Source organism: Capsella rubella, unplaced genomic scaffold (genome assembly GCF_000375325.1).
Source record: "Capsella rubella cultivar Monte Gargano unplaced genomic scaffold, Caprub1_0 scaffold_3, whole genome shotgun sequence".
NCBI lineage: Eukaryota > Viridiplantae > Streptophyta > Magnoliopsida > Brassicales > Brassicaceae > Capsella > Capsella rubella.
The window spans coordinates 3,610,083-3,637,424 of NW_006238921.1; the positions used below are offsets into that span (position 1 = coordinate 3,610,083).

At 36.1% G+C, this 27,342-nt stretch overlaps 7 protein-coding genes and 1 non-coding gene across 10 annotated transcripts; 3 read left to right on the forward strand and 5 right to left on the reverse strand.

Moving 5' to 3' along the window:
* The first annotated feature begins 4,022 nt into the window (after nucleotides 1–4,022).
* LOC17893593 (WUSCHEL-related homeobox 5) lies at nucleotides 4,023–5,145 on the forward strand. Its single transcript, XM_006299895.2, has 2 exons — nucleotides 4,023–4,617; nucleotides 4,711–5,145. Exons 1-2 carry the CDS (start codon nucleotides 4,284–4,286, stop codon nucleotides 4,965–4,967), a joined length of 591 nt encoding a protein of 196 aa, XP_006299957.1. The 5' UTR covers nucleotides 4,023–4,283; the 3' UTR covers nucleotides 4,968–5,145.
* Nucleotides 5,146–5,388: 243 nt separating this feature from the next.
* Nucleotides 5,389–8,147, forward strand: LOC17892025 (26S proteasome non-ATPase regulatory subunit 7 homolog B). Its single transcript, XM_006298116.2, has 10 exons — nucleotides 5,389–5,690; nucleotides 6,092–6,184; nucleotides 6,269–6,350; nucleotides 6,547–6,643; nucleotides 6,789–6,864; nucleotides 7,020–7,078; nucleotides 7,229–7,351; nucleotides 7,467–7,524; nucleotides 7,615–7,700; nucleotides 7,796–8,147. The coding sequence occupies exons 1-10, from the start codon at nucleotides 5,504–5,506 to the stop codon at nucleotides 7,865–7,867; spliced, it is 933 nt and encodes a 310-aa protein (XP_006298178.1). The 5' UTR covers nucleotides 5,389–5,503; the 3' UTR covers nucleotides 7,868–8,147.
* A 2,171-nt stretch (nucleotides 8,148–10,318) lies between these two features.
* Nucleotides 10,319–12,094, reverse strand: LOC17892447 (transcription factor DIVARICATA). Of its 2 annotated transcripts, none has more exons than XM_006298280.2 (3): nucleotides 11,773–12,094; nucleotides 11,110–11,518; nucleotides 10,319–11,017 (listed from the first exon to the last, which is right to left on the reverse strand). In XM_006298280.2, the coding sequence occupies exons 2-3, from the start codon at nucleotides 11,514–11,516 to the stop codon at nucleotides 10,630–10,632; spliced, it is 795 nt and encodes a 264-aa protein (XP_006298342.1). In that variant the 5' UTR covers nucleotides 11,517–11,518; nucleotides 11,773–12,094; the 3' UTR covers nucleotides 10,319–10,629. The 2 variants fall into 2 exon arrangements, with proteins under 2 accessions (XP_006298342.1, XP_023641495.1); XM_023785727.1 differs by having other exon boundaries at nucleotides 11,757–12,094.
* A 175-nt stretch (nucleotides 12,095–12,269) lies between these two features.
* Nucleotides 12,270–12,342, forward strand: TRNAR-CCU. The gene has a single exon. It is a non-coding gene; the product is annotated as a tRNA-Arg (tRNA).
* A 311-nt stretch (nucleotides 12,343–12,653) lies between these two features.
* On the reverse strand, nucleotides 12,654–15,216 carry LOC17890992 (laccase-22). The gene is made up of 6 exons (XM_023785725.1): nucleotides 15,092–15,216; nucleotides 14,872–15,023; nucleotides 14,547–14,791; nucleotides 14,333–14,470; nucleotides 13,075–13,992; nucleotides 12,654–12,982 (listed from the first exon to the last, which is right to left on the reverse strand). The coding sequence occupies exons 1-6, from the start codon at nucleotides 15,191–15,193 to the stop codon at nucleotides 12,852–12,854; spliced, it is 1,686 nt and encodes a 561-aa protein (XP_023641493.1). The 5' UTR covers nucleotides 15,194–15,216; the 3' UTR covers nucleotides 12,654–12,851.
* Nucleotides 15,217–15,673: 457 nt separating this feature from the next.
* Nucleotides 15,674–18,122, reverse strand: LOC17892619 (L10-interacting MYB domain-containing protein). 2 transcript variants are annotated; one of them, XM_006297468.2, is made up of 4 exons: nucleotides 18,011–18,122; nucleotides 17,118–17,411; nucleotides 16,535–17,032; nucleotides 15,674–16,436 (listed from the first exon to the last, which is right to left on the reverse strand). In XM_006297468.2, exons 2-4 carry the CDS (start codon nucleotides 17,400–17,402, stop codon nucleotides 15,849–15,851), a joined length of 1,371 nt encoding a protein of 456 aa, XP_006297530.1. In that variant the 5' UTR covers nucleotides 17,403–17,411; nucleotides 18,011–18,122; the 3' UTR covers nucleotides 15,674–15,848. The 2 variants fall into 2 exon arrangements, with proteins under 2 accessions (XP_006297530.1, XP_023641494.1); XM_023785726.1 differs by lacking the exon at nucleotides 18,011–18,122 and adding an exon at nucleotides 17,836–17,941.
* Nucleotides 18,123–19,003: 881 nt separating this feature from the next.
* LOC17891204 (L10-interacting MYB domain-containing protein) lies at nucleotides 19,004–21,719 on the reverse strand. The gene is made up of 4 exons (XM_006300110.2): nucleotides 21,625–21,719; nucleotides 20,430–20,750; nucleotides 19,839–20,333; nucleotides 19,004–19,724 (listed from the first exon to the last, which is right to left on the reverse strand). The coding sequence occupies exons 2-4, from the start codon at nucleotides 20,739–20,741 to the stop codon at nucleotides 19,173–19,175; spliced, it is 1,359 nt and encodes a 452-aa protein (XP_006300172.1). The 5' UTR covers nucleotides 20,742–20,750; nucleotides 21,625–21,719; the 3' UTR covers nucleotides 19,004–19,172.
* A 2,318-nt stretch (nucleotides 21,720–24,037) lies between these two features.
* Nucleotides 24,038–26,423, reverse strand: LOC17893893 (probable sugar phosphate/phosphate translocator At3g11320). Its single transcript, XM_006298131.2, has 4 exons — nucleotides 25,635–26,423; nucleotides 24,986–25,089; nucleotides 24,646–24,874; nucleotides 24,038–24,545 (listed from the first exon to the last, which is right to left on the reverse strand). Exons 1-4 carry the CDS (start codon nucleotides 26,079–26,081, stop codon nucleotides 24,399–24,401), a joined length of 927 nt encoding a protein of 308 aa, XP_006298193.1. The 5' UTR covers nucleotides 26,082–26,423; the 3' UTR covers nucleotides 24,038–24,398.
* Nucleotides 26,424–27,342: the final 919 nt, after the last annotated feature.

The following is a 27,342-nucleotide window of genomic DNA, read 5'->3' on the forward strand; positions in this document are numbered from 1 at the left end:
GTTGAGATTGTCTCTAGTGATTCTGATTCTGAGTATTATGAACCTGAAGGTGACTTACCTGAAGCTACTGAAAGATTATCAAACTATCAGTTAGCTCGGGATAGAGTTAGAAGAGAAATCAAGGCTCCAGTAAAGTTTTCAGATTACTCTCAGTTTGCTTTTGCTCTAATGGCTGCTGAGGAATTAGAAAGTGAAGAACCTAGTTGCTACCATGAAGCTAAAGAAGACAAGCATTGGGAAGCATGGGATGCAGGCATGACAGAAGAAATGAATTCTTTGTTGAAAAATGGTACTTGGACTATTGTAGATCGCCCTAAAGATCAAAAGGTGATCAGTTGCAGATGGTTGTTCAAGAAGAAGCCTGGAATCCCAGGAGTGGAGCCTGAAAGATACAAGGCAAGGTTGGTTGCCAGAGGATTTACTCAGAGAGTTGGTATTGATTACCAAGAAGTGTTTGCACCAGTTGTGAAGCATATCTCTATTAGAGTACTAATGTCATTGGTTGTTAAAGATGATTTAGAGCTGGAACAAATGGATGTTAAGACAGCATTCTTACATGGGGAGCTTGATCAGCCATTATATATGGAACAGCCTGAAGGTTTTGAGGTAAATTCTAAACAAGATCAAGTATGTTTGCTAAAGAAGTCTTTGTATGGCTTGAAACAGGCTCCTCGGCAATGGAACAAGAGGTTTAATGCATTCATGATGAAACATGAGTTTGTCAGAAGTGAGCATGATTCCTGTGTCTATGTGAAAGAGGTAAATCCTGAAAAATTTGTCTACTTACTTTTGTATGTTGATGACATGTTGATAGCTGCTAGGAGTATAGCAGAGATAGATAAACTCAAGAGAGTTTTAAGTATGGAATTTGAGATGAAAGATATGGGAGCTGCAAGTAGGATTCTAGGAATTGATATAATCCGAAACAGAGAAGAAGGTATTCTGCATTTATCTCAGTCACAATACATGAGAAAGGTATTGCAGAGGTTTAATATGACTGATTCTAAGTCAGTAAGTACTCCCATTGGTGCACACTTTAAGTTGTCAGCTGTTAAGAATGATGATGAGTGTGTGGATTTAGAGAGAGTTCCCTATTCTAGTGCAATAGGAAGCATAATGTATGCTATGGTTGGCACCAGGCCTGATGTAGCTCATGCTATTGGTCTTGTAAGTAGATTCATGAGTCGACCTGGGAGAATACATTGGGAAGCTGTCAAATGGTTACTAAGATATCTAAATGGGTCTAGTGATCTGAATTTGACATTTACTTGTGGAAAGGAGCTTGATATACAAGGTTTTTGTGACTCGGATTATGCTGCAGACCTTGATAAAAGAAGATCCATCAGTGGTTATGTTTTTACAGTTGGTGGAAACACTGTAAGCTGGAAATCAAATTTGCAACCTGTTGCTGCTTTGTCTACAACTGAAGCAGAGTATGTTGCTCTTTCAGAGGCTGTAAAGGAAGCATTATGGCTTAAAGGACTGTTGGAGGATATGGGGTTTAAGCAAGATAAGGTCACTGTTTGGTGTGATTCACAGTCTGCAATCTGCTTGTCAAAGAACAATACATTTCATGAGAGGACAAAGCATATTGCAGTCAAATACAATTTTATCAGAGACATCATTGAATCTGGGGAAGTTGAGGTATTGAAGATTCACACTTCAAAGAATCTTGCTGATATGCTTACTAAAGGCATTCCTGTGCAGAAGTTTGAAGCAGCTTTAGATTTTCTAAAGTTGCTCAGGTGAGATGAAGAATCATCACTGCTGAAGGTTAAATCCATGTAAGTGCAAGTCCATGAAATGAGAGGAATTGAATCAAGGTGGAGTGTTGAAGGTTCAGGTCTGATTCAAATCCTATTAGCTTTGGTTGGTTTGATTGAAGCTTAGAAGAATTGATCAGGCGGTTATCTCCGGTTTAGAAGATTGTTGATTGAACCGGATAAAGAAGAAGCAATGCAAAGTCTCTAACTGCAGTGAAGAGTTTGTTATATTCTGAAACGGATCGTTTCATCTCTTATCACTTCTTCATATTTTTCTGTTTCAAGTCTGTTGTATCGAGAGAGAGAGAGACTTGTGAGAGAGATCCGCCATTGTTGTAAAGCTCAAGTTCGAGCTGGTTCTTACTCATTTTGATAGTGGATTTGCCGGATTGATTCGGCCCCAGACGTAGGTGTGATCACATCGATCACGCTGAACTGGGTAACAAATCGTGTGTTCTTTGTTCTCGTTTCTTTATTTGCACAAACTCAAACACAAAGCGATCGTATTCAAAAGATAGATTCGAGTTAGAGTTCATCTCAGATCGTTGTTCTTGATACTCGATTTCTAACATAAGGATATGCAATGAAATGTTTCACTGCATCCTATATGAGAGTTTTTGCGTACAAGCCTACAAGGTTCAAATCCACGACATGCAATGCAATCTTAACTTTTTTATAACTCGTAGCTTTTTGTGTCATCTCTAACCAGTATTGTGCGTGCTTGCTTTATCTCCAAAATCTCAAATTCTTAATCATAAAGTTTACATGAACCAAATAAAGATAATGGATATTCATAAATCTACGTATGTTAGACTCAAGAGTACTGATCGATTTTAAGGTTGCATGAGATATCTGCTAAGATATTTAATTATAATACATATTATTTATACTGTTGTTAATATTTATGAGGTTAATGAAAACGGATATTGACAAAGAAAACACTAAACAAAGATGTCGTGTAAACTTAACTGGGATGATTCCAAGTAACAAAAGCCACGTGAACTTTGACTTTGACACCGAATTGATGAAATTTTTAAAAACAAGATGCAGATTATATGCGAGAGAGAGACAAAGATACATTTGTAAGTAGTGTTATGGTGTTTAGTGGAGAGCTATATAGTACTTTGTTGTATAAAAACAATGTTTGGTTTTATTCACATTGTCATTTTATTATTTGGACCATTTTCAGTCTTGCTTAGCGTCCCGTGCATGTCTCATCTAAAGTCTTCACCATTAAGACATTTTGACGCCCACATTAATATAGTTAATAAACAAACGATGTAATATATGTTGTCGTTCTCCTTTTCTTTTTCTATTTCTTTTAGTATTGATAGGATCTTAAACTTGTATAATATTACATATATTTGACTTAAAGTACAAGACCAAAGATACCAAAACATGTATATGTACTTATAAATGATTCGTGTTAGTATCGTCTTATCAAACTTTAAAAGATCAGATTTATTTGTAGTAAAAGCATATTGCGATTAGTAAAAGACTCGCCACTATCGAAAAAAAGTAAAGAAGCATTTGTTTTTTTGTTTGTTTTGAGAAAATCGTTTCAATATTCTTCATTCTAGAAGAGTTCTTTGTTGATTCGTCTAGTAAGTAGTAGTTGTGTAAGCCAGATTCTTCTATTAGTGTACACGAATGCTTTTCTTTCGTAAATTCATATATGATCCAGAATCAGATATATGTAATATTGTTCATTTTCTTATATACATAACAAGAGGTTAATTTTTTTCAAAATTTCTGTCTACACTTGCCGACCAAACTTACTCAAGTGTCACATCTTCTGTGGAAGTAAGACAAACGTACAATCTGTTCACACAATGATATGCTAATAATTTTATTCGTCTCATTTTCATTTATATATAAAATTTACCTGTCATCCGTTTAAAATAACGTATTTGCATAAAATTTTAGAACCATTTCAAACTTAAGTGCAAACCGTTATGCTACAAATGTTTGATCATTTTAAGTGTGTTTTGAGTTTTGAATAGTAACAAACTGTGTTGAAGGGGGATTGTGCGAGTCACAACAAACGAAAATAGAGTCAATCAATTTGGATGTCTCATTTTCCCAATCGTTGGTTCTGATATAAAAATTAAGTTATGGTAATGTTAGATCTAATTGTAATAATTACTTATATAGTATATCATACACACAAGACAATCTACAATATGTATATATACATGGAACAGAAGCCTAGATAGGTTATATATATATAGGATAAAGAAATCGATCAAATCCTGCGAAGATCAGTCTCTCCCAAATCCCCAAAAAAAACAAAGCATGCATTTCGTAATAAACAACTCATCATAAAACGACACATAACTCGAAAACCTCTCCTCCCGACAATTTTTATCAATTCAGCTCTCCTTTTTCACTTAGAAAATCCCAAAAACATAATAAACTACTACATGAAGTGAATAAATCACCACTATATATATATATATGGATTAATATACATATACAGTCCCTAAAACGTAAACAGCTGAGGAGGATTTTATCTGAAAAATGTCTTACTCTGTGAAAGGTCGAACCTTACGGGGCAACAACAACAACGGAGGAGGAGGAGGAGGGACGGGAACGAAGTGCGGGAGGTGGAATCCGACCGTGGAGCAGTTGAAGATTCTGACGGATCTGTTCCGAGCCGGTCTTAGAACCCCGACCACTGATCAGATTCAGAAGATCTCTACGGAGCTCAGTTTCTACGGCAAGATCGAGAGCAAGAACGTTTTCTATTGGTTCCAGAACCATAAGGCTAGGGAGAGGCAGAAACGTCGTAAAATCTCCATTGACTTTGATCATCACCACCATCATCATCATCACCAACAATTATCAACTAGAGGTATATATATAATCTTTTTAAGCTCTATATTATGATGATAGTTTTATATTTTTAGATAATTTATTTGATGGGTGAGATAATATATAACTGTAGATGTTTTTGAGATAAACGAAGAAGAGTGTCAAGAGGAAGAGAAGGTGATAGAGACATTACAACTCTTTCCAGTGAATCCATTTGAAGACTCCAACTCCAAAGTCGAGAAAATGAGAGCTAGAGGCAATAATAACAACAACCAGTACCGTGAATACATTCGAGAGACGAGCACGACGTCGTTCTCTCCATATTATTCATCATGTGGAGCTGAGATGGAACACCCTCCGCCGTTAGATCTTCGATTAAGCTTTCTTTAAAACTGTTAACCCATATCTTTAACCTTTTTAAAAGATCTTGTTGTATTTTTAATATATTACTACTATCCAAATCCAATGTATGAGCTATGATGTAGAACAAGTTGGGTCGTTGAAATATTTTCCTTTTCTTGTGGATTTAATAATCTGAGCTATGGATAGTACTGTATTAGCTTAATCCAAGGATGTGAATGCACTTCTCTACAGTGTGTGGTCAAAGACTTTAGTAGTGCAAAACCAAAAACTGTAAAATTTATAAATCTGAAACATTAATTAGACAATATTAGTTAGACATCTGGGTATAATTGTCCAAATTATTATCTTTAAAAGCCCATATAATTGGGCTTTATAAAGGCCCGTTATTAGTTTAAACCCATAGTGCGTTATAAAATTGTTAGAAAAGAATTTATTAACGCTGTGCTTGTTTTCCTGGAGAAGAAGCTAACTCGAGCTCCGTCGAAGGAAAACGAAATCGGAAGTTGATAATCACAGGTGAAAACAATTGAGTAGTTCTCGAGCAAATTTGATTCACCCGAGAAATGGATGTGATAAAAACGCAGCAAATATCGGCAAGGACGATCGAGAATGTGATCGTTCACCCACTTGTCTTGCTTAGTATCGTCGACCATTACAATCGTGTAGCCAAGGACACACGCAAGCGCGTCATCGGCGTTTTGCTCGGAAGTAGCTCTCGTGGTACCGTCGACGTCACCAACAGCTATGCAGGTCCCCTGGTTTTGCCTTTTCCTTTCTCACGGATCTCGAACGTTTTGTTGAGCTCTTGCTGGTTGTAGAATTCGATTTGTTTAGTGTTCTTGTGTGTAATTGAATTCGGTTTCACCATTTTAGGTGGTTTTTAAGCTTTTGGGTTTCAGAATTGACTTAGTTTGAGTTGATTTGTGATACTGACCTCAAACTTAGTTGTATTGGATCAGTCAAGCTTGGCTCTAGTAGCTTAATTCCTTATCGGAGTGATGAGTATAATATTGGTGGTTGAATTAGTTTCTTAGAGAGAGTGTAACAAGAGTCATTTGATTTTTCACATTACATTACACTATGAGCTTGTTCGCAAGTGCGTTGATTACTTGCATATCACTTGTTTGACCTTTTGTATCTCGGTTTTACAGTGCCTTTTGAGGAAGATGACAAAGACTCTAGCATCTGGTTTCTTGATCACAACTACCATGAGTCCATGTTTCACATGTTCAAGAGGATTAATGGTATTGCTCGGTAAAAATACTACTGAAGTGTATATATGAATATGAGGAAAACCTCTTGATGACTTAGTTAATCTTTGCTTTCAGCTAAGGAGCATGTTGTGGGCTGGTACAGCACGGGTCCTAAACTCAGAGAGAATGATTTGGATGTTCACGCTTTATTCAACGGGTAAGACCAAGCAGAATTAGTCAGTCTTATCTTTGTTTCTCGTTGTGGTGACATGAGATGTCTAATATATGGTTCTATGGTCTGTCTAAGTTATATATGTACAACCTTTTTCAAAGCATTCACTATCTATCTACTGTCTTGCTATTTCTTATTTCTGTATTGCTTTGGGTTTTAATCTTTCCTTCTGGTGTTTCAGCTACGTTCCAAATCCAGTGTTGGTCATTATTGATGTCCAGCCTAAAGAACTTGGAATCCCCACAAAAGCATACTATGCAGTTGAGGAGGTGAAGGAGGTAAATACCAGTCAATTTCTAACCATATCACTTGCTCGGCTGTTAAGTTGCATCTGACATACATGACTTACTTTCTTATCTTTCTGCATTTGTTTAGTTATATCCATATATATAATTGCCTTCATCCAAACTTCGTTCTCTGCAGAATGCTACCCAGAAAAGCCAGCAGGTGTTTGTACACGTGCCTACAGAAATTGCGGCTCATGAAGTCGAGGAAATTGGTATGTCCACTTATGGAACAGAAAACCTTTGATGGTTTGATTTCCTTGTTTTAGTGCATCAGTGATGGAATAGTTTTTCTATTTGTAGTTGCTTCCGAGGAAACTCATTGGAATCCTACTCATTTTGTTTATGTCGGGTGGTTGGTCTTGAACAGGTGTGGAACATTTGCTCAGGGATGTAAAAGACACAACCATCAGTACTTTAGCAACTGAGGTTGTTTTCTTCACACCTAACCTAAGAATTTCATTATCAAGATTCTTAATGTTTATCCAAATGTATGATTTTTGCTGGCAAAACAAAATGTGAGGAACATATATCTTGTATGCTTGAGGAAACTGAAATTATTTGTGAACTGTTTCTCAGGTCACTGCGAAACTTACTTCTCTGAAGGGATTGGATGCACGACTTCGGGAGATTCGGAGTTACCTTGACCTTGTAATTGAAGGAAGACTCCCATTAAACCATGAAATCTTATACCATCTCCAGGTTAAAAAACTTTCATCTCCTAATTCTAGATAACTAGTAGAAGCTATATCACAATATATGTGGTTGCTACTAATGATAATTCAGCTAAATTAAATACTCTTTTGGAAATCTGTAGGACGTATTCAACTTGCTTCCTAACTTGAACGTCAACGAGTTGGTTAAGGCCTTTGCAGGTTTGCCCTTTTCTGCCTTGAAATTTTATGTTAGCATAGCTATACTCGCATTTGCATTCTTTTTCCCCTAACTTAATTTATTTTGTGCAGTAAAAACAAATGACATGATGCTCGTTATCTACCTTTCTTCCCTCATCCGTAGTGTAATTGCCCTCCACAGTTTGATCAACAACAAGGTTAGAGACAACCATCTCTCTCTATCGTTCTTAGGTGATTGATTGAATTTGCTGTATGCAATATGTTTTGTTCATCACTGGATGTAATGTTTCAGTTATTGAACAAGGAACATGAAAAAGTAGAGGACTCAAAGCCTGTTGCCATACCCGCAATCACTGAGAGTTAAAATGCAGCCAAAATTTCGAGATTTAGGAGGTTCTCTAATCAGATATTACTCTGTCTGTCATTTACTGCATGTGAAGAAGGTCTGTTGTGGGACAAAACGGATTCAGTCTCGTTCCGATGATCTTCCACTACTGTTGTTAGTTGTTACTACACAATGGTTATAATATTAATATGTAGTTCTCGTCTCAGAAGTCAGAATACTGTTTTTTCTCTTATCATATGGTGTTTATATTTTCTTTTCCTTACTAGATGAAATAAGCAATGGAAGATAACTTACCATAGCTCAAAATGCTACTCAAATATATATATATATAAATCACAAAATTAGATTCGTCATAAGACTCGTACACCGGATGTGTGTGGAGCTCATGTCCGGTTTACAAATATATATATTAAGTGTGAATAAAGTGTCTACATGATGACTACATTGATAGAGATAGAAGGAAGAAGGATTGTCACTTTTATTGAGATTTTGTTATGATTATGAAAAAAAAGAAGCAAAAAAAAAAAGAAAGGTTAACAGTGAAGGGCCGCCAAAGAAAAAAATAAAGAGGTGTTTGGAAGGTAAAATAAAGTGAAGTAGTGGCGTAAGCTTGTTGAAAAGGATATGATGATAAGCGGAAATTTTTGTATTTTGAAATCATGAAATCAAGAACGTGCTTTGTTACGCAATACTTGCTTTTAAGCCTACTTTCCAAGCACATTTTCTTTTTCTTTTCTTGATAAGTGTTACAATTAAACAATTAGCCAAAGATTATAAATATCGTTTCATACCCCCAAAAAAAAATAAGAAAATATTATTATGAACTTGGTTTTGTCGTTTACCTAAAGTAGTTGAATGATATTGTTTAATTATTCTATTCATGATTAGGATTAGCTTTCTTTTTTGATCAAATATTAGGATTATCTTAAGGTCGCAAAGCTTCCCGACGTTTCTCGTACTTATTAAATTGCTCAATGTCCTTTATGATGTTATACCCACGTACGTAGCCGTTTTGTGCAAATGTTATGTCGGGTCGGTATAGTAAATACATGCACTAATTATAAGTAATACATGCACTAATTGCTCCTCTCACTAAATTTAGCGTATACTACTAGAACAAAATCTTGATTTCTTTAACATATTTTAAGAATATCATTTCACAAAAAGTTATCTCAATCATGATATAATAATATAGATATTTGATAAATAATTTACAACTCTTCAATTCTTTAGTAATTCTCTAGAATGTGTTTCTATAATATTGTAGAAAAATATATGAAAAATCGTAATTTCACTTTAAAATTCTTTTTTCTTCTCTTCCTGTTGTTTTCAAAGTTATCGGCCTAGCAAAATCTTTAATCCATCGCATAGTACTGGATATATATGTATATATAGTATGTACCCACGCATATTATAAATAGTGTATAATGTATAGTATATAGTAATGCATGTGTGACGTAAGAACAATGAATGGTTTATTGGCACATCAGTGTAAGGCATGTAGATCCCATCTAAGCGACCAGATCGAAAGTGACAAAATAACAAAAGGGTGGCAAAAGAAGTAAAGCCATTTCTGTATATAATAAAGTTGCAAAGAAAGAAGAAACTACTTTCTTTTTTTCTCTAATCCGTAATAGGAGACTCGCAAATTGCAATAGCATCATATATCACTATTGATGATCAATATTCATCTAAAATATTTATTTGATATTTTAATCAAATCCCATTTCCTTAAATATATATGAGCTATCGTATAGCCATTGCTTAATTAAAGTTTATAGTTTTTTTGTCGAAAACAACTTGACCATTTTTTTTAATTCTCGTCTATATGCTTATTTTATATCTCGCATGACATTATTGCATAATTAAACTCTTAATCGTTTTTTTATATTTGGGGAGGCAAAGAGGTTGGTGTAATAGATGAGAAGAATGAGATTCTTTGGTCAGAAGTGGAAAGCAGACTCAGCCTCTATTTTATTACACAGATCATTAATTCAATTCTTCATACCTTCCACCAACACTCACCCAACGCATATCGTTTATATTTTTCCCCCTAAATTAATTTAAGTTCTTACACCCTGCTAATTATTAAACTAACAAAAAAAAGTAAACGATATGATAAACAAAGCAGTTTCAAGATTTATATATAGTTTCTAAATATATATTAGATGATGCTCATCCGCATGCAGTAAGTTCAAGATAAGTTTTGGCAAAGAAAAGAAAAAACGATTACTCGAATTTAATTTATCCGTTAAAAGAAAATTGTTTTGCTTTAGTTGCAATAAAATAAACTAAATGAACTGTTCTATATAGGTAGAACTTTTAACAAATCTTTCATATATGTGTGGAGTTGGATCTCTTGATTCTTTATATCTTTGCATTTGACACCACAAAAATAGATCATGGTTAAATCTTATTATAGAGCACAAGTCTTTTTCACAGACTATAAATCTATAATTAATGGAAAAGAAGAAAACATAGATATTTAATACGTATTCTAATTTCGTAGACACAAACACAGAAATACAAAGTCACACTCATGTAACGGAGAACACAAGTTCTTACATTTTTAAAGGGAAAATTATGTAAATAACTTGGTTTTTAAACCACACAATACATAACCATGATCTATATATGTAAATATAGTTCTTACATTTTTAAACCACACAATACATATATATGTAAATAACTTGGTTTTTGCTTGTATTCCTCTAATTACAGTTTCAAAACTCAACTTCTTTAGAACGCTGAGCTTGATATGGGATTCTATGTTGTTACCTTTAAGCTCTGGCACTGAAGGCATTTGCTCCGGCGAAGTTAAAGGCAGCGTCGAAAGATGTTGGTGATGGAGAAAATAAGGTTTCTGAAGATAGATTCTGACCCATAAACATTACTCCCTCTTCAGCATTATCCTTGTCGGTAAAACCTAAATCTGGGAGGATGTCACTATGATCGGAAAAGGAACGGTTGAGGTTGGCTTTGAGGAGATTGACGGTTGTGATGTCATGGATACTTGGCCGGCGTTTGTCCTTGGCTCCGGAGAGCTGTCTTTGGTAATACTTTTGGGCGTGGCTCGCGACTTGTGTTGGCGTCTTAGACACCACGAAGTTTCTTGATATGTTTCTCCAGTCTCCTTTCCCGTACTTAAGAAGCCCTAACAAGAATCTCCTGCAAAGAAGAAGAAACAGAGCAATGTTAACCCTAAGAAAAACAGGGGAGTGGCTTATACTGCAAGAAAACCTAGGAAGAGTCTATTAAACCTGTGTTCTTCCTCAGTCCAAGGAACTCCTTTCTTTCGATCATGATCAGATCCTCTGGCTCCATTAGGCCGTTTCCGACACGTCTCAGGGTCAAACGCAGAGGGAGAAGAAGCTGCAGGGTAACCAGGAATGGGGACACGTCCTGCTTCAATATCGGAAACGTCTTCTTCGAGCTTACTATACTGATTCATGACATCCAAAACAGTCTTCCCAGGGATCATGGAAGCAACTTTGAACCAGCGATCAGGCGAGTCTTCAGCGTATATGGCAAGAGCTCGTTCGAACATCTTGTTCTCTTCTTTAGTCCAGCTGCTGCTGCTGCTCGAGCTTTGTAAGCTCATCATCTCTTGAAATACGAACCGGTGGTCAGAGATAGGCAGGTGAGAGAGTGGATGCAGAGTCTCCATAGCTATAAAAAAAAACAAAGAAGAGGTCACTCAGAAGAATAAGTTCCAACTACAAAAACAGCTCAAAAAAGTCCATTTTCTTGTTTAGTATGAGAAAGCTTGAAAGATTGATTTGTGATATATTAGGAAAAGATAGAAGCTTTTATATATAAAAGAATTAGAATTTAATGATAATATATTAGGAATCAAAGGAAGGAAAAAAACAAAAGGGAAGGAAAAAAAGAATCAAGAATCGTATACCGAAAGAATCAAGAACCTGATATGGGTGAGAGATTTGAAGCATATAATAAAACCGACACTCGAATCAGAAAAAGACTCAAAGCTTAGAAGAATCTAAAGAATCTGCAAAAAAGTGGGTCGTAGAAGGAAGACGAAAACAGCAAAGATCAGTTGAGTAAGAGAAAGAGAGGGAGACTAGGTGAGGGCTTGAGTTGAGAAGAGCCAGTAGAAAGAGAGAGAGATAGATTGTGAAGGACAAACTAGAAGGGTCTTATACAGAGAGAGACACTGTGGAATTGGGCACTGAGAGAGAGAGAGGAGAAAGAAGGAAAAGGTTTTTGCTTTTTGTTTTGGCGTATTTGGATTGGTCGAACAGCGAATGGCATGGCACCACTCCCACTCGGATTCATGCTGTTTCATTACAAAATTATAATATTCGGAAAACGACAAATTTCCTTCTATCGCCTCTTTTTTCTGGTTCACACGGTTGACTTCATTGTTATCTAAGAAATTTCTAAGACGATTAGCAAAGAAGCGTCTGTAGCTCAGTGGATAGAGCGTCTGTTTCCTAAGCAGAAGGTCGTAGGTTCGACCCCTACCTGACGCGATAATTTTGTAATTCTTCCCTTCTTCATATAAGTATTCTTCATATAAGTAAGTGATGATTGGTTTTAGTAATAATGCGTCGGTGGGAGATATTTTCTGAAAGTGTCACAAATCTCAATAGCTAAAGCTCACTGAATCCCCCCCCCCCCCCCACTATCTCTCCATTTAACTTTGTTTTCATGTTCAGAACAGTTTTTAGTAAATTACTTTCTTGAAACAGAAACTTTCCAAGAAATTCTCGGTTTTATCTACTTTTGGAAAAAATAAAACATTCTAGCTTCCATTAATTTTCAAATGAACAAAAACAAAAAATTCAGATAATTCAGTCATAATTATTATTTTTATGGGAAATAATCAACAAGAACAAAGAAATGAAAACAAACTGCAAAGACTTGAGAAAGTCTTGTAACTTTTCAAGCCATTGACTCTTTCTTGAATAACAAGTAACCAAACTATTCACTCTTTTTCTTTCTTCTCAATGTTTATGAAATTTCAATAGATATATTAAATTTAGCATATGGGAAGATCACTTGGAGGCGGTGGAAGTTTTTCGTTAGAACTTTTGCCGTCTTCCACAAGAAACGCCATTTTAAGTCCCCAAGAAGTGTGCACTTCCAAGTGACAATGAAAGAACCAAACACCTAACCGAATCCAAATTATAGTCATTCATTATTCAGGAGTCAAATTAAATGTCCAAACACTCGTATAAGAGATATGGTGAAAGATTTATTACCTGGATTGTCTGCTCTAAACCGAATCGCTGTCCATCCTGCGGTAGGGACACTAACAGTGTTCCTCTCAACAGGATCAATAAGATTAAACTTCTTAGGATCCTCTAACGGATCAAAGTTCCCCAATCCTTTACCAACCACGAAGAAATTGGATCCATGGAGATGCGTGGGATGACTCTCAGGTGCTATAACACTTGTCCCTTGGATTATAACTTGTACCGTTGAGTTAAACTCAAGTCTATAGACTTTTGTTCCCTTCTTTGTCCGAAGATTATTCAAACCGCCCGTGTAATTAAACGGCGTCAAGGGTCTTCCCGGAAAATCATCGGTGAAAACGCCTTCACTTTTGTTGAAATAATGTGCTTGAAGCATAGCCACTGTTGGCATCACAAAGCTAACGTTGTTGATGTCCGCAATGGTTTTGGTTCCGTTAATACACGTGGTACACGGGTTCACGCCAACTCCTATCGTAAAGAACAGCGAGTGATCGATCTTTAACGGAACCTTGGTTGGATAATCTGGCGAATTTAGGCTTCTTAAAGAGTCCGAGAAGCCTAGGGCAATGCTTGTAGCGTTTATTGGAGGGATCTTGGAACTTGTCAAGGATTGTGTAGTTGTTGTGTCTTTATACCGCAAAAGAGCGGTTCCGGTAGCGTTATTAACAGGGACAACGGTGTCCATAAAAGGAGAAATGGTCATTAAGAAGTTTCCAGGGGGATGAGTAGCGGTCAAGATTGCGTTTGTTGTTTGGCCTGGACCTAAGAAAAGCGTATCGGTGTTAAACGGTTTAGTGTAGCTTGCGTCGACTTCAACGACAGTGAAGTTGTGTCCTGCGATCTTGAAAAATAGTTCGTCGTTAACTGCAGCGTTGATAATCCTTAAGAGGTATTTCTTCCCGGTTTTGACGTGTAAAGTGTAACCTAAGATCAGCATCGCAAGACAAGTCGATCAATAGGAAACTGATTAGCCGTGATCGAAAAAGATTACTTAAACCAATTGGTATAAGAATATTTAATTAAGTTACACTGATTACTAAGACAACCAAAAGGTCCAAAACTGAAAACCAAATTGTTATTTGCAATTTCTTATTATTATCTAAATATCATATCACATAAACCGAAAATTTTCCACAATATACATAATGTTATAGCCAACATTGAATCAAACAAATATTGGTTTTAATTTGGTCCAACAAATTTATACCGAATATACTTAATATAACTTAACCGAATAGCCATAATGTCAAGCTCTAGTTTATACCACGAGACTTGCAACCGGGGACTGGACCGGACCGACCGGTAAGTCCGTTAATGGTGTGAGCATCTGAGATATTTGGTGGCAAACCGGATTGTGTGGATTGATTGATCACAGCTTCAACATCTGATTTCCACCATTCACCTATCAATCATCTATCACATTAAGAGACGAGTGATATGATCTAGTAACTAGCTATCTAGAGCTTCAAAGCCCTCACCGAAAACGATGATTTTCTCGGTATGAGGCCGAGGAAACGGGTAAGGTACACCACGCTTTGGAAGAATGACGATAGCACCGTGAACAGTCGCTCTAAGCCACGAGATATGGGCGTGCCATAGAAGCGTTCCTCGTTGGCCCGTGAGCGTGAAGTTGTAGACAAAAGTTCCTCCTGGTTGGACGGGACATTGTGTTATATAGGCTGGTCCATCCGACCATCCTGTTCTTAGCTGTTTCACGCCATGCCTGTAGAAACCCTCCTAGGAGATCAGTCAAGATTTTCAAGATTCGTGCTCATGACTTGAATCTTTTTGAGTTGTAATTACCAGTGGATAGTGACATTGTAGTTGACGTTGTTGGTTAGGTTTACGATCACGTTATCGTCTTCTCTCGCATAAAGAGTTGGTCCTGGAAACTTCCCGTTAATAGTAACTATTGGTTTCGTCGAACAGAGCTTGGTAATATTTTTCATCACTACCTGTCTCATAAAGAAGAAGATGAAGGTTGCTTGTTGTTCAAGAGAACTCCAAAATCTGTAACACTTACATTGAACTTGTAGCGACGAATGTTTGCCTCAGCCAGATATTGGAGACTGAGAAACACGATAAGAAGAATTGTAGCACACGAAGTAGCCATTTTCTCTTTCATTTCCCTCTGCTTGGAACTGAAGTTATGGCGCCTAATTAATCAACGAAGCTATAAATGAAGGCTGGTTATATCTATGATTTGGTTTTGTAGTCTTTTTCTGAGTTTCGATTATTGCTTTTTCCTTAAAGCCTACATAAAGAAGAGAAAGCTACATAGACGATATCATAGGATACAAATGGTTTGAAGTTAACTTCTCATCTGCAATAGAGACTTAGTAGTTTTCTTCCGACACAAGTTACTAGAGGGTTAGAGTTTTAACAATTAGAAAGTAGCTTTCAGTAGTGGCACTAGTCACTAGTGACGACAACTGATTCTTGTAATGTTTCACTGTCATAAAATCTTTCAAGGAACCTAAAGTTCATCTTACAATAACGTTCGTCCACGATCACTCTCTTGGCTTAGATTATAATCCACCTAGAATGGAAGATTCTTGTCAGCTTATTCTGATTACTCGTAGTCTCATAAGGTATAATAGGCTAATAATTTGAAAACAAATATTATAATTTAATATCTCACACTATTGAAAACAGAGTTCTAAGTTACTCCCAACACATTAGATATTACCCATAACGACTAAACTTAGAATAAAGTACCATGTTTCTAAGAAAGATAATTAAAGATAGATAAATAATCAGAAGTTTGGGAGAAGAGGATCTTAGGCAGCAGTGCTAGGGCCACCAGATCGACGTCTAAGCAGCCAAGACATTCTCAAACTTGAGTTCTTCAACTGTAAGAAGATCTCTCTGTACTCTTTTGTCGGAAACAAATCCAAGGCAAACATGTAAAGATCACTGCCTTGCTCAACCTCTTCCATGGTGTCCAGACACTCAATGCATTCTCCAATGGTATACTCGTACTTCTTGACCGATGCATTCACTGGAATCTTCTCCATCAGCTCGGTGTTGAACCTGTGACTTCCAGGAGTTACAATTTCAACATCTTGTAACCGCGACTCTGCAAAACCAACACCGTCAAATCTCATGTGCTGCAGAGCAGGCTCATCATCATCATCATCATCTTCATCAGCTCTATCTTCACTTCCTGTGACTGGCTCGTTTGTGTAGAGTGTTGATAATGGAGTAGGGTCATGTAGCTGTGGTGATTCGGGATGATGATCATCCACTCTCCTGCGATAGTGACGGAAATAGGCTTTTCCAGGTTCTATAAGTCCTTTGAAGATGGTTGCTAGTTTATCTGCGTGAGGGATATGTTTCCTTCTGAATGCTGCAGCTCTATGATTTTCCTGTAAATTAACAACAACAAACACACAAAAAGATCAAACGTTGTCCCAAGCTGTAAAATTTCCAACTGATTTGAAAAAGCCGAGCCGTGTTTTTTAACCTTCAAGTAGGTTTTCCAGTCTTCCTCTGTAGCGCCAAACGTTCGGGAATTTGCATCCCATTTCATGATGGGATCACCAATCACTTGACACCAGATCTTCCATCCTTTCCTGGTACAATCCCAGTGATTTTTCAGCTGCGGTCTTGTAAAGCTTTTTCCGGTATTCTGATTGATCGTCTCAAGCATCATTTTCCAAGTTTCCTTAGGATAATGTGAGTCAGGTCTGTTTCCTTTTAAAGCCTCTTGGTACAGCAAATCAACAAACAGCTCATGTGAGGAAGGTGACCAATATCCCTTAGACTGAGGACTCGAGAAATTAGACGCGCTTAGCATATCTTCATCTCCAGTATCATTCTCTTCATCACGATGCTTGCATATTCGCTTCCTTTTCCTACCTGAAGAACCTTCATCATCTAAGGTACTATCTTCAAAGATGATCTCTAGCTTCTTGAGGAACAATGGAGGATTCAACCGATACTGCCCCGCCTCAGGGTTCACCTGTGAGAAATCGAATCAAAGTTTTATCATAGACTTACCAAGAAATAGCCAAAATCATACACAGAACACAAACCATTCATTGTACCTGTAAATAGTTGGCCCAGTCTTCATCACTGGCACCAAAAGTGTTTGTGTGGGGATCCCATTTCATATCACTGCATTGAACAAGTCTACACCATATCTTCCACTGCTTGATCATTGTATCCCAATGATTCTTAAGCTGGTTTCTGGTGAACCTAGCCCCCGTCCTTTGCTGAAAAGGTTTCAATATATGCTGCGTTCCAGGTTGGTTCCCCAACATCTTCTGCTCCACGCATAAGTCCACAAATACTCTGTGGTACTCGGGTTCCCACGCTGCTTTCAGCATCATAATTCTTCACTACATCAGCATAAAAGTGACAAAAACATCAGCTCTTTGCAAAACAATGTCACATTAAAAGAGCTCTGGTTTGACAGCAACAAAATCTATACAAAGTATTAATCCACATTCGCCTGAAATTTTACATCATGGCTGAATTTAGAACCAAAACTTAAGTTAAACCCAGAAACTCAATAAACAATTGCTCTTGATTGGAAGCATACAGGACTTATCAGTTAATCCATAGATTCTAACAACTTCATGTTAGCAGGTTTACTTGAGACAATTTTCACACAAACATTATCAGACAAACACATTCAGGAGACAACAAAAGACAAGAAACCCATAATCAAAATAAGATAAAGCAATGATTTTTGGAAGGTAAAATTCTGAAGATCTACTAGATCGAGTGATCATTCATGCAATTTAGGGTTCAGCTCTTTACACTAGATCAAGCTTTCTGTTATAGCCCTAACATGAAGAAAACAAAAAAAAAGACGATTTTTTCGAGTCGCGATTAAAAAATGGAGAAATCGAACGCGAAATTTGGGTACAACTCTTTGTGGCCGGAGAAGAAGAAGAACAAAATATAAACTGCAACGGAATTGTAAAACGTTTACCGGAAATTAGAAGAGCGGCGAGAGCGATTCTGATTTGCTGCAGTGTGGCTGAGCAGAGCAAGATCGCTATTTTTTCTGGCTTTTTAATCTGATTTTGGCGTTTGTGTGTGCCGCTCGAGACGGATGCTTTTCATTTTCTGAGATTACTAGGCGTCTAAAGAGACCCCAGTTTTAATACCCGGTTAGAACCGGTTCTCTTTATTGAAATTTTTATCATGATTTTGCTGAACAGAATTCATTTTTTTGCAAAATTAAAAAAATAATACAATTTATCTTCAGTTCTGTTGACTCATTAATGTTATCTAATTGAATTACTGATCAATTTCCTTTTTTGCCTCAATTCGAAACCTATTCAACACAACTTTTAAAAAATTACCAATAGAGAGAACCAGCTCCAACCGGGTTTAAAACCAAAAGCTAATTAGACACTAAATTTTGACTGTATCTTCTTATTCAACACACAAAAACAAGTCATATAATTAAATAGATTTAAAGATAAATTGTCTTTTTTTGGCCAAAACCTGTTCAACACAACAAAAAGGAAAGTTGCCTTAAATCATAATATAAGCAAATTTAAACACGTATTGTTTTCTTTGTCAGGTACATAAATGAGTTTAGGCGTTACATTTGAAAACGTAGCATTTTATGTGCTTCTATTACAAATTATTTAATTAGTATAGTTGGATTAAACAAAATATATAATATTTTAATTTTTTACTTGAACAATAACATTAGGCTTCTTATGAGACAGTAAATAAATAATATTGGGCTTCTTATGCGACAGTATTTGGGCTTTTTATATTAAAGAGATATGATCCAGTAACGAAAACGATGGCTTTCTCCCCAAGAAGCGTGGTCATGTAATCATCGTCACATGATTCGATAAATAAGGAGATGAAGGTCACTTGTTGTTCAAGAAAGCTCCAACATATTAGATAGTACCCATAAATTATTTTCCTAAAATATATATATATAAAGAGTTTGACATAACAGTTAAGAAAAGGAAGAAGGAATAGAGTTTTGGAAAAGGAAGAAGGAATAGAGTTTTGGAAAAGGAAGAAGGAACAACCAAGAACAACACAACATGAGAAACTTAAACAGTTTTTTCTCGAAAAGATAGATAGAGATGATAAGCATCATCAGAAGTTTTGGAGATATGATCTTACACACTGCGTCGACGATGGTTCAGCCAAGACATTCTTAAAGTCGAGGTCTTCAACAGCAAGAAGATTTGTCTGTGCTCTTTCACCATTAACATGTCCAAGGCAAACATGTAAAGCTCACTGCCTTTCTTAAGCTCAGCCATGGCGTCCAAACACTCCATGCATTCCGGAATGGTATAGTCGTATTTCTGGACCGATGTCGATGCATCCACAGGACTCTTCCCCTTCATCTCTGTATTGAACCTGTGACATACCGGGGTTTCAGTTTCATCCTCTGAATCTAACACAACCACCTCAATAGGCTCATGATCCTTGTCAACATTTTTTCCTGCTCTGTCGTCCCTTCCTCCTGTGACTGGCTCCTGTGTGTTGACTGCTGATGATGGAGCTGGTTCATGTAACTGTGGTGCTTCATAGGAATGATTCATCACCCTCCTGCGATAAGAACGGACTTGGGTATTTCCAGGTTCAACACGTCCTTTGAAGATAGTTGCTAGCTTTTTAGCGTGAGGAATAGTTTTCCATCTGAACATTGCAGCTTTGGAATTCAACTATATATAAAATCAGCAACAAACAAAAAAGGTCTAGTGTTAGTGTCAAAGTTCAAATTTTGTTTACCAATTGATAAAATAAGAAAAATATGGAGTGACGTTTTTGTTTACTACCTTCAAGAAGTTTTCCCAGTCCTCGTCGGTTGCTCCGAACTTTTCTGTATTGGAGTCCCACTTCAAGATGGGAGCGCCAATAGCCTGACACCAGTACCTCCATTCTTGCCTTGTGACAGCCCAGCGGTTCTTGAGCTGACCTCTTGTGAAGCTTGCTCCTGTTTCAAGATTGATGGCATCAACCATCTTATCCCAAGTTTCCTTTGGATAAGTTTCGTGAAGTCTGGTTGGTTTTCTTATCTTTGATGACTCTTGGAACAACAAATCCACAAAAATATCATGTGAGGTCGACGACCATAAAGTCCGAGGATGCCCGATGCTAGGTGCGCTTAAGCTGGCTTCATCTCCAGCATCATTTCCTTCATCACGCTCCCTTTTTCTGCTATCTGATGAAGTACCTTCACCATATAAGTTAACACCTTCAAAGATAATCTCTAGTTCCTCCAAGAACAATGGAGGCGACTTCTTCCAATACGGCTGAGCCTCACGATTCACCTGTGACAAATCCAATCATGTTTTAGTATAAACAGTCAAAATCAACACATAAACATTATTAAAAAAAAAAAAAAAAAAACAACAGTTCGGTTGTACCTGTATGTAGTTGGCCCAGTCTTGATCAGTGGCACCAAACGTTTTTGTCTGGGGATCCCATTTCATATCTCTGCATTGAATCAGTCTTAACCATACCTTCCACTGCTTGAGCATTGTATCATAATGATTCTTAAGCTGGTTTATGGTGAACCTCGCTCCCGTCTTTTCCACAAAAGTTGTCAGTAGATGCTGCATCCCAGGTAGATGCCCCGACCCCTTGTGCTCGACGCATAACTCCACAAATATTTTGTGGTATTCAGGTTGCCACGAGGCTCTGGGGTATTCAGGTTTCCACCTGGCTCCCGACGTCATGGTTCTTTCCTAGATAAGTAACGTACGACGACATCACCAACAAAAAAACGTAAGTTCTTTCCTAAACAATATTATATTAAAATACCGGTAACACCGTTAGAAATCGCGGGAAATAACATATAAAAATAGCTTGAATATATGATTGGTTAAAATCTCGTGGAATCGTTATTCCGCGATTCTACTAGTTGTCAAAACACAGTTTTAAACTGTAACCAAATATATATATATACAAAGCTTAGAAGCATCCACATTTGTCTGGAAATTTTACATATCATGGCTTAATCTAGGCCTAAGCATAGAATTAACAGCAGAAACTCATGAAACAACAAATCTCAATTGCTTTTGACTGAACACATGCATGACTTATTTCAATTCCAAATAACAAATTCCTGTTACCAAATTTTCTTAGGACAATCACAAACGTAATCATACAAACACATCTAAGAGAGACCACATGGAAGACAAGGACACACACATAATCAGAGTAGATAATATGACATCGGTTTTGGAAGGCAAATTCTGGAAAAAAAAAACCAACTAGATCGAGTGCTTAGAGTGATGTGATGAACATTTATGAAATCTATGGTTGAGCTCTTTATTACACAACAGATCTAGTGTATGCATGCAATCAATGGTTGAGCACTTTATTACACTAGATCTAGTGTAAGCAATCTATGGTTGAGCTCTTTATTACACTAAGATCTACTGTTATACTATACCCTTACCATGAACTTAAATAAAAACGATATTTGTGACTCGTGATTGTCTAATCGCACACGAAACTCTAAAATGGAGAGCTATCGTAGACGGTAACGGCGGAGACGAACAACAAAACTTTGTGTGATGGTTAAAACAAAACAGCAACAAAACGTAAAGCGTTTACCAGAAATTTAGACGAAGAGTGATTCTCCGAGCAGCAAAGATGTCTTGTTTTTCTGAGATTACAATTTACAGGGCATTTAGCTCCCCATTTTATAACGGTTGGAGCTGGTTTACCCTTATCTTAATTAATTGGTTCTCTTTTCACTTTGTTGTAAAATATGAAAGTTTATCTTGTGATTTTTTTAGTGTTAATTAAGAAGATAGTCAAAGTAAAGATTTTTATTAAATTAGTTACCATAAGTTGTTTCTTTGTTTCTTTGTTTCTTTAGTAGGTTTACAGGTAAGATTTTTTTTTTTTTTAAAGAATTCTGAGATTACAATTTTTTTAAATAAAAATTCTCACACTGTATATTTTTTTATTTTTTTTAGATACATATATGAATTTGAATTTACGCGGGTAATTTGAAAAGAAAATTAACACGTTGTTTATTTATCTTACACATTATTGTCATTATTTTCTTTATCAGACACCACAAATAATTTTACGGGGGAAAATTTGAAAATACACGTTATCTGTTTATGAGGTATATTGTTTAATTAAATTAATTATTATGTGTTTTTAATTATGTGGATAAGTGACTTTAAGCGCTTGATAATATTATTGTTTATTCGATATACAAATGAGTTTGCGCGGGAGATTTTGAAAAAAAAAATTACATGGTTTCTAACTAGGTTAGTTACCATTACAAATTATTATGTAGACAAGTAAGTTTACTTGACAAGTTAGGTCAAATATTATAAATTCTTTTTGTTACATACATAAGTAAGTTTAGACATACTATTATTACAACTTACAAGTAAGTTTTTGCGCAAAATGACATGTTATATATTAAATAAAAATTATAAAAATATAATATTTTTTATTTTTTAAATGTTAATGATATTCCAACGTTTTTATTAAAAATTACTTACATAGTAAAATTAGCAAATGGATTAAATGTAGATATCTATTTTAGTCAAAAATATGCAAAATGCTGACTATCTTTTTTTACATTTTGGTATATAGTTATTTCAAATGTACTATAGTGTATTTTAGTCAAAAAATATGTAAAATTTTGACTATTGAATAAGTGAAAATTATTGTCATTATTATGACTTGTTTTTACCAAACAAATTTTATCTTAGTCAAAAAGAACTATGTTTGGCTTAACTTAATTATTTTCTAATTTTTGTTTAAGACTAAATATGTGACTTTGATTACTACTAATTAATTAATAAATCTAATGGTCATGAGATAAGAAATAGGAAACTAAAAGCAGTATGGGCAATCTGTATAATCTTTTTGGTCAAGTATGAAACACGAAAGTAATAAATTGTTTTAACTAAGACTTGGTTTTGATTTAAATGAAGTTGTGTCTAAATCAATTGATGGTTTTATTTGCATTTGACTGAATCTGCTAGATACAGTATAGTGTAATTTTGTAAAAATGTAACTTTTCTAAAAAAATGATTTATATATTTTAAGACGTTTTTTTGGTCAAAAAGACAAAACTTTAAAGACGTTACAACCTAAATAAAAAACTTGCGGATTTTGTTCAAAACTTTTTTAGTCGTTACAAACCTACATTTTGGTTTTGTGTCATAGAAACGTTGTTAGACGTTACAAACCTTTTTGTTTTTTTTTTTTTTTTTGTAAACAGACGTTACAAACCTATATTTTAGTTTTGTGTCATAGAAACGATTTTAGACGTTACAAACCTATATTTTGGTTTTCTCTCATAGAAACTTTTTTGGCGTTACAACCTATATTTTGGTTTTGTCTCACAGAAACTTTTTTAAACGTTACAACCTATATTTTGGTTTTGTCTCACAGAAAAACCCTTTTGACAACCTAATTATATTTTGGTTGTCTCACAGAAACTTTTTTAAACGTTACAACCTATATTTTGGTTTTGTCTCACAGAAAAACCCTTATGAGAACCTAATTAACTTTACCATAACCCTCAACTTCAGCCACTTAGTTTCAAATCCGAGTTAAGAGAGAATCAAAGCTCTGGAAACCCTTTTCTCATACATACACACACAAATAAACAACAACTTATAGGTTAGCCTCTATATGTGTGTGGTTGGATCATGATAGTCGAATATGCTCGCTCTATTGTTCTCTGGGAAAGATTGAAGTGTCCTAATTTGACAAAACAACACATTGTTGCAGAAGAATGTGACTCTGCTTATCTGGTCGCTTATAGTACTCCTTTGCGTTACTCCCCTCATTTGTCTCAGTTCTATGCTCGAAGAATCTGTAGCAATAAAAAAAATCTTAACTAACAACCCAGCCTGGAACCGGGGACCGTGTTTCAGGAATCTATGGCATACAATATGAATCCAACCTCTCACTCTCTCTCAAGATCATAATCCAACTGCATAACATAAGTTTGTATTCACAGAGAGTAGTGGGAACTAAAAACAGGGGGAAGAAGAAAAAAAACTCGGTCTTTTTCCATTAATTAATCAGTGTTGTAAATGTTGATATAACAAAACTATAAAGAATCGACAAAACAAAACAAAAAAGCTAAATCGAAGTTACTCTTAGAACAACCTACGACGAAAGCAGTAGAGAGAATCCGAGAACAAAAAGGAAAAAAGAAGGGAAAAAAAATCACTTATTTGTGAAGTCCTCTACATGATTGCTTTTGGTACTCCGATCCTTTGGTATTGCTTTACACAGCCTTTGCTTTTGATCCAAAGATGCTGTGTAAGGTTTTTGTTCATAGCAAAAGAAACTTGCCTGTGTTGTTTACCTGAGGGACTGAACAAATAGAATGAATGTTTCTTTCATTTGCTTCGTTTCTTGGCTTCACTGTAGAAGATAACTCCACAGACCGTGAGTGAGTAACCTAACATTCCAGTCACTGAGACTGGATTCCTGAATATCAGGATAGAGACCACCACTGCTACTGCACCTTTGGCGTTTCCTAGCACCTATCATAGACAAATAAATCATTCACTTATAACTTATGAGAGGTGGTCAATGGATTTACATGATACAGTTAATGTATAGAAAGAAGCAATATGTTGGTACCTGGAGAGTCAGAGCGCTGGTGTGTTTCGTGACTAAGAAATTGGTCAAGTTCACAAAATATGCAAGCGCCGAATTGAATAGCAGATACCAAACAATTCTAAAATCATCTCTGGCCAGTGCAATTGTAATGCCAACAACATTTTTTTCCATGATAAGGGTAGCAGGAAGAAGGAACACAACAGCTATGGGAGCCATGTAAAGGAGAAGGTTCATGGAGTTTAGCTTCTCCCTTCAAACAAATTCAGTAAAGATTTTCAGCAACACTCTTAATACAATACAAACTTCTGCAAGATAGAATTTTAGCTGAAAAAAACTGCAAAAAAATGCTATAATCTCTTACCCTTCTGAAGATAGCAAAATTCCTTGAAGCACCGATTTAAGTGCTCTTGCAGCTGTGGCTGCAATGCACATAATGAATCCGAACAGGTGGAAACTTGGTTCACCCTAACCAAACATTAGAAATGAGGAAAATCAGATAAAGAGTTAAAGTCAATGTAGAAAAGGATGCTCTAAATGCAATGAAAAAGATCCGAGAAGAAGCATACTCTGCTTACATAAAAGAACAACCTCTTTACTAACTATAACTCTCGAGCAGCATATAAACTTGTTATCATATAGTGATTGAGATATAGTAACTTAACAAAACTTCAGCTTTGAGCTCAGAGCAACCGAAATGTTTTCAAAAGGTGAAATGTAAGTATAAAAGTTGCTATTTCTGTCAACGTCCAAAACTGAGAATTTGAAAAAACCATTTTTCAGCTCATAATATTCAATTCCTAAGTCACTGTAAAAGCCCCCTCTCATTCGTGCCCCTACTTCAAGCTCCATTCTCCCTAAAGCTACATAATTCATCAACCATAACAACACATTTCACCTCAATTTCAACATACGCTTCGAATTGGATCAGAACCAATCTAACTAAGCATAAGCCAAATCAAAAATACAACAGCAAAAGAACACATTTTGAAGTTAGAAAAAGAAGCAATTACCCCACTGGCAATGACAACACCGGTAACAACAGGGACGAGAGTTAAGTAAGTCAACCAAGCTTCTCTCTTAAACGTTATCAGATAAGCAAACACGGCAGTGAAAAAGGGCGTGGTAGCACCGATCGCTTGGTTAAACGAAACAGGAAGAAACCTAAGAGAAATGTTCCCAAACACCACCGACACACAGAAAACGAGACTCAGCGCAGCGATCTTAAAAAACTGAACTCGGGATCGGATCGTTTGCATCGGGACCATCTTCATCCAAGCGATAGCGACGTAGCTAAGAAGAGAACACGCCGTCATGTGGCACATGGTGAGGAAGATGGGATACTTGAACCCATAGTTGCTTAACAAGTACTTGTTGAGCAACAGAACTCCGATGTTGGATGAATACCACGACGCGACGAGCCCGATTGTGAAAAACCGGCCATTGGCCGCTATCTTCATCTTCTATAAATCGAGATTAACCAACCGATCTGATCGATTAAACAGATTTTGAAGAACAAAACCCAAAACCCTAAGAACAACAAAATTCCAATGATTTGGTTGGGGGGGGGGGGAATTTCGGATTTACGCCTGAATCGATCTGTCTACTTTGTGTGGGGGGGAAGGAGATCTTCAGAGAGACGCAGATTATTCTTCCATGGATAGAATCGAGATTAGAACAAAGCCGACAAAAATGAAGCACACGAATGAGAATGGTGGAATCCAGAAAGAGAGAAACTATGATTGGAGAAGAAGATTATGAAGATGAAGAAGAAGAAGCAAAGGTCAATGAGAAAAATGTTACTAATTTAATTTTCTTCAGTTCATGAGTTTTAATGCGTTTATGTATATATTTTTTATAATAAGCTCCCTCTCTCTCTTAGAGATTACAGTTTCCGTAATTTTTTCTATTTTAATTCTTCAATAAATGCAATCGTAATTTATTATTTTTTATATACTCCTTCTAATGTGTGAAACGAACGTCTGACTTTTATCAGTTTTGACTTCTTCGGTTAGGTTAGGTTCGGTTCAATTATACTTCGGTTTAGTTATTTGATTTCGACTCAGTTTTTCTAACATTTTTTTTTTTTGTCATCTCTCAGTTTTTCTAACATAAACGTGAATTTTAAAAGGATTCGTGAACAAAGAAAACAATACTTGATGATATTTGTTATTCTTTTTATCATACAACTAGGTTTTAAATATTTTTATAGACGTTATACATATACCGACCAATAATTATATATTTGTACGTAGTAACAGACACGTCGTTGAAATGTCAATTGTTTGGTTTGATTCCCATGAATGATTTTTTTTTTCTATCGGTACAATTATTCAAATATTGTTCGTTATATATCCATATATAAATTAATGGAAAAGTTGAGGGTTACACGACTTTTGTGGTCATACAATAATCCATTTTACTCAACCATCGGATGATGATAGGTGTCTCCTCAACGCGTTTTCTTGCTAAAGTACATCACTTTCTTAAATATAATTAGCTTAATTTCATAACCAACGTCTAATTGATGCTTAATTTGTAGAATGACGTACGTGTGGATTGAATTATAACTTTCTTAGCTTTAGTCCTTAAGCGACGACTTGTTTTCCCCAAGTGAGCAGCTTTTGCTATTCAATCCTTTCTCGTGAAGTTACTGCAATATTCTAAACCTAACGTATCCGCCAAGATTCTCTGAACATGCATTGCAAGATCATACGGCCT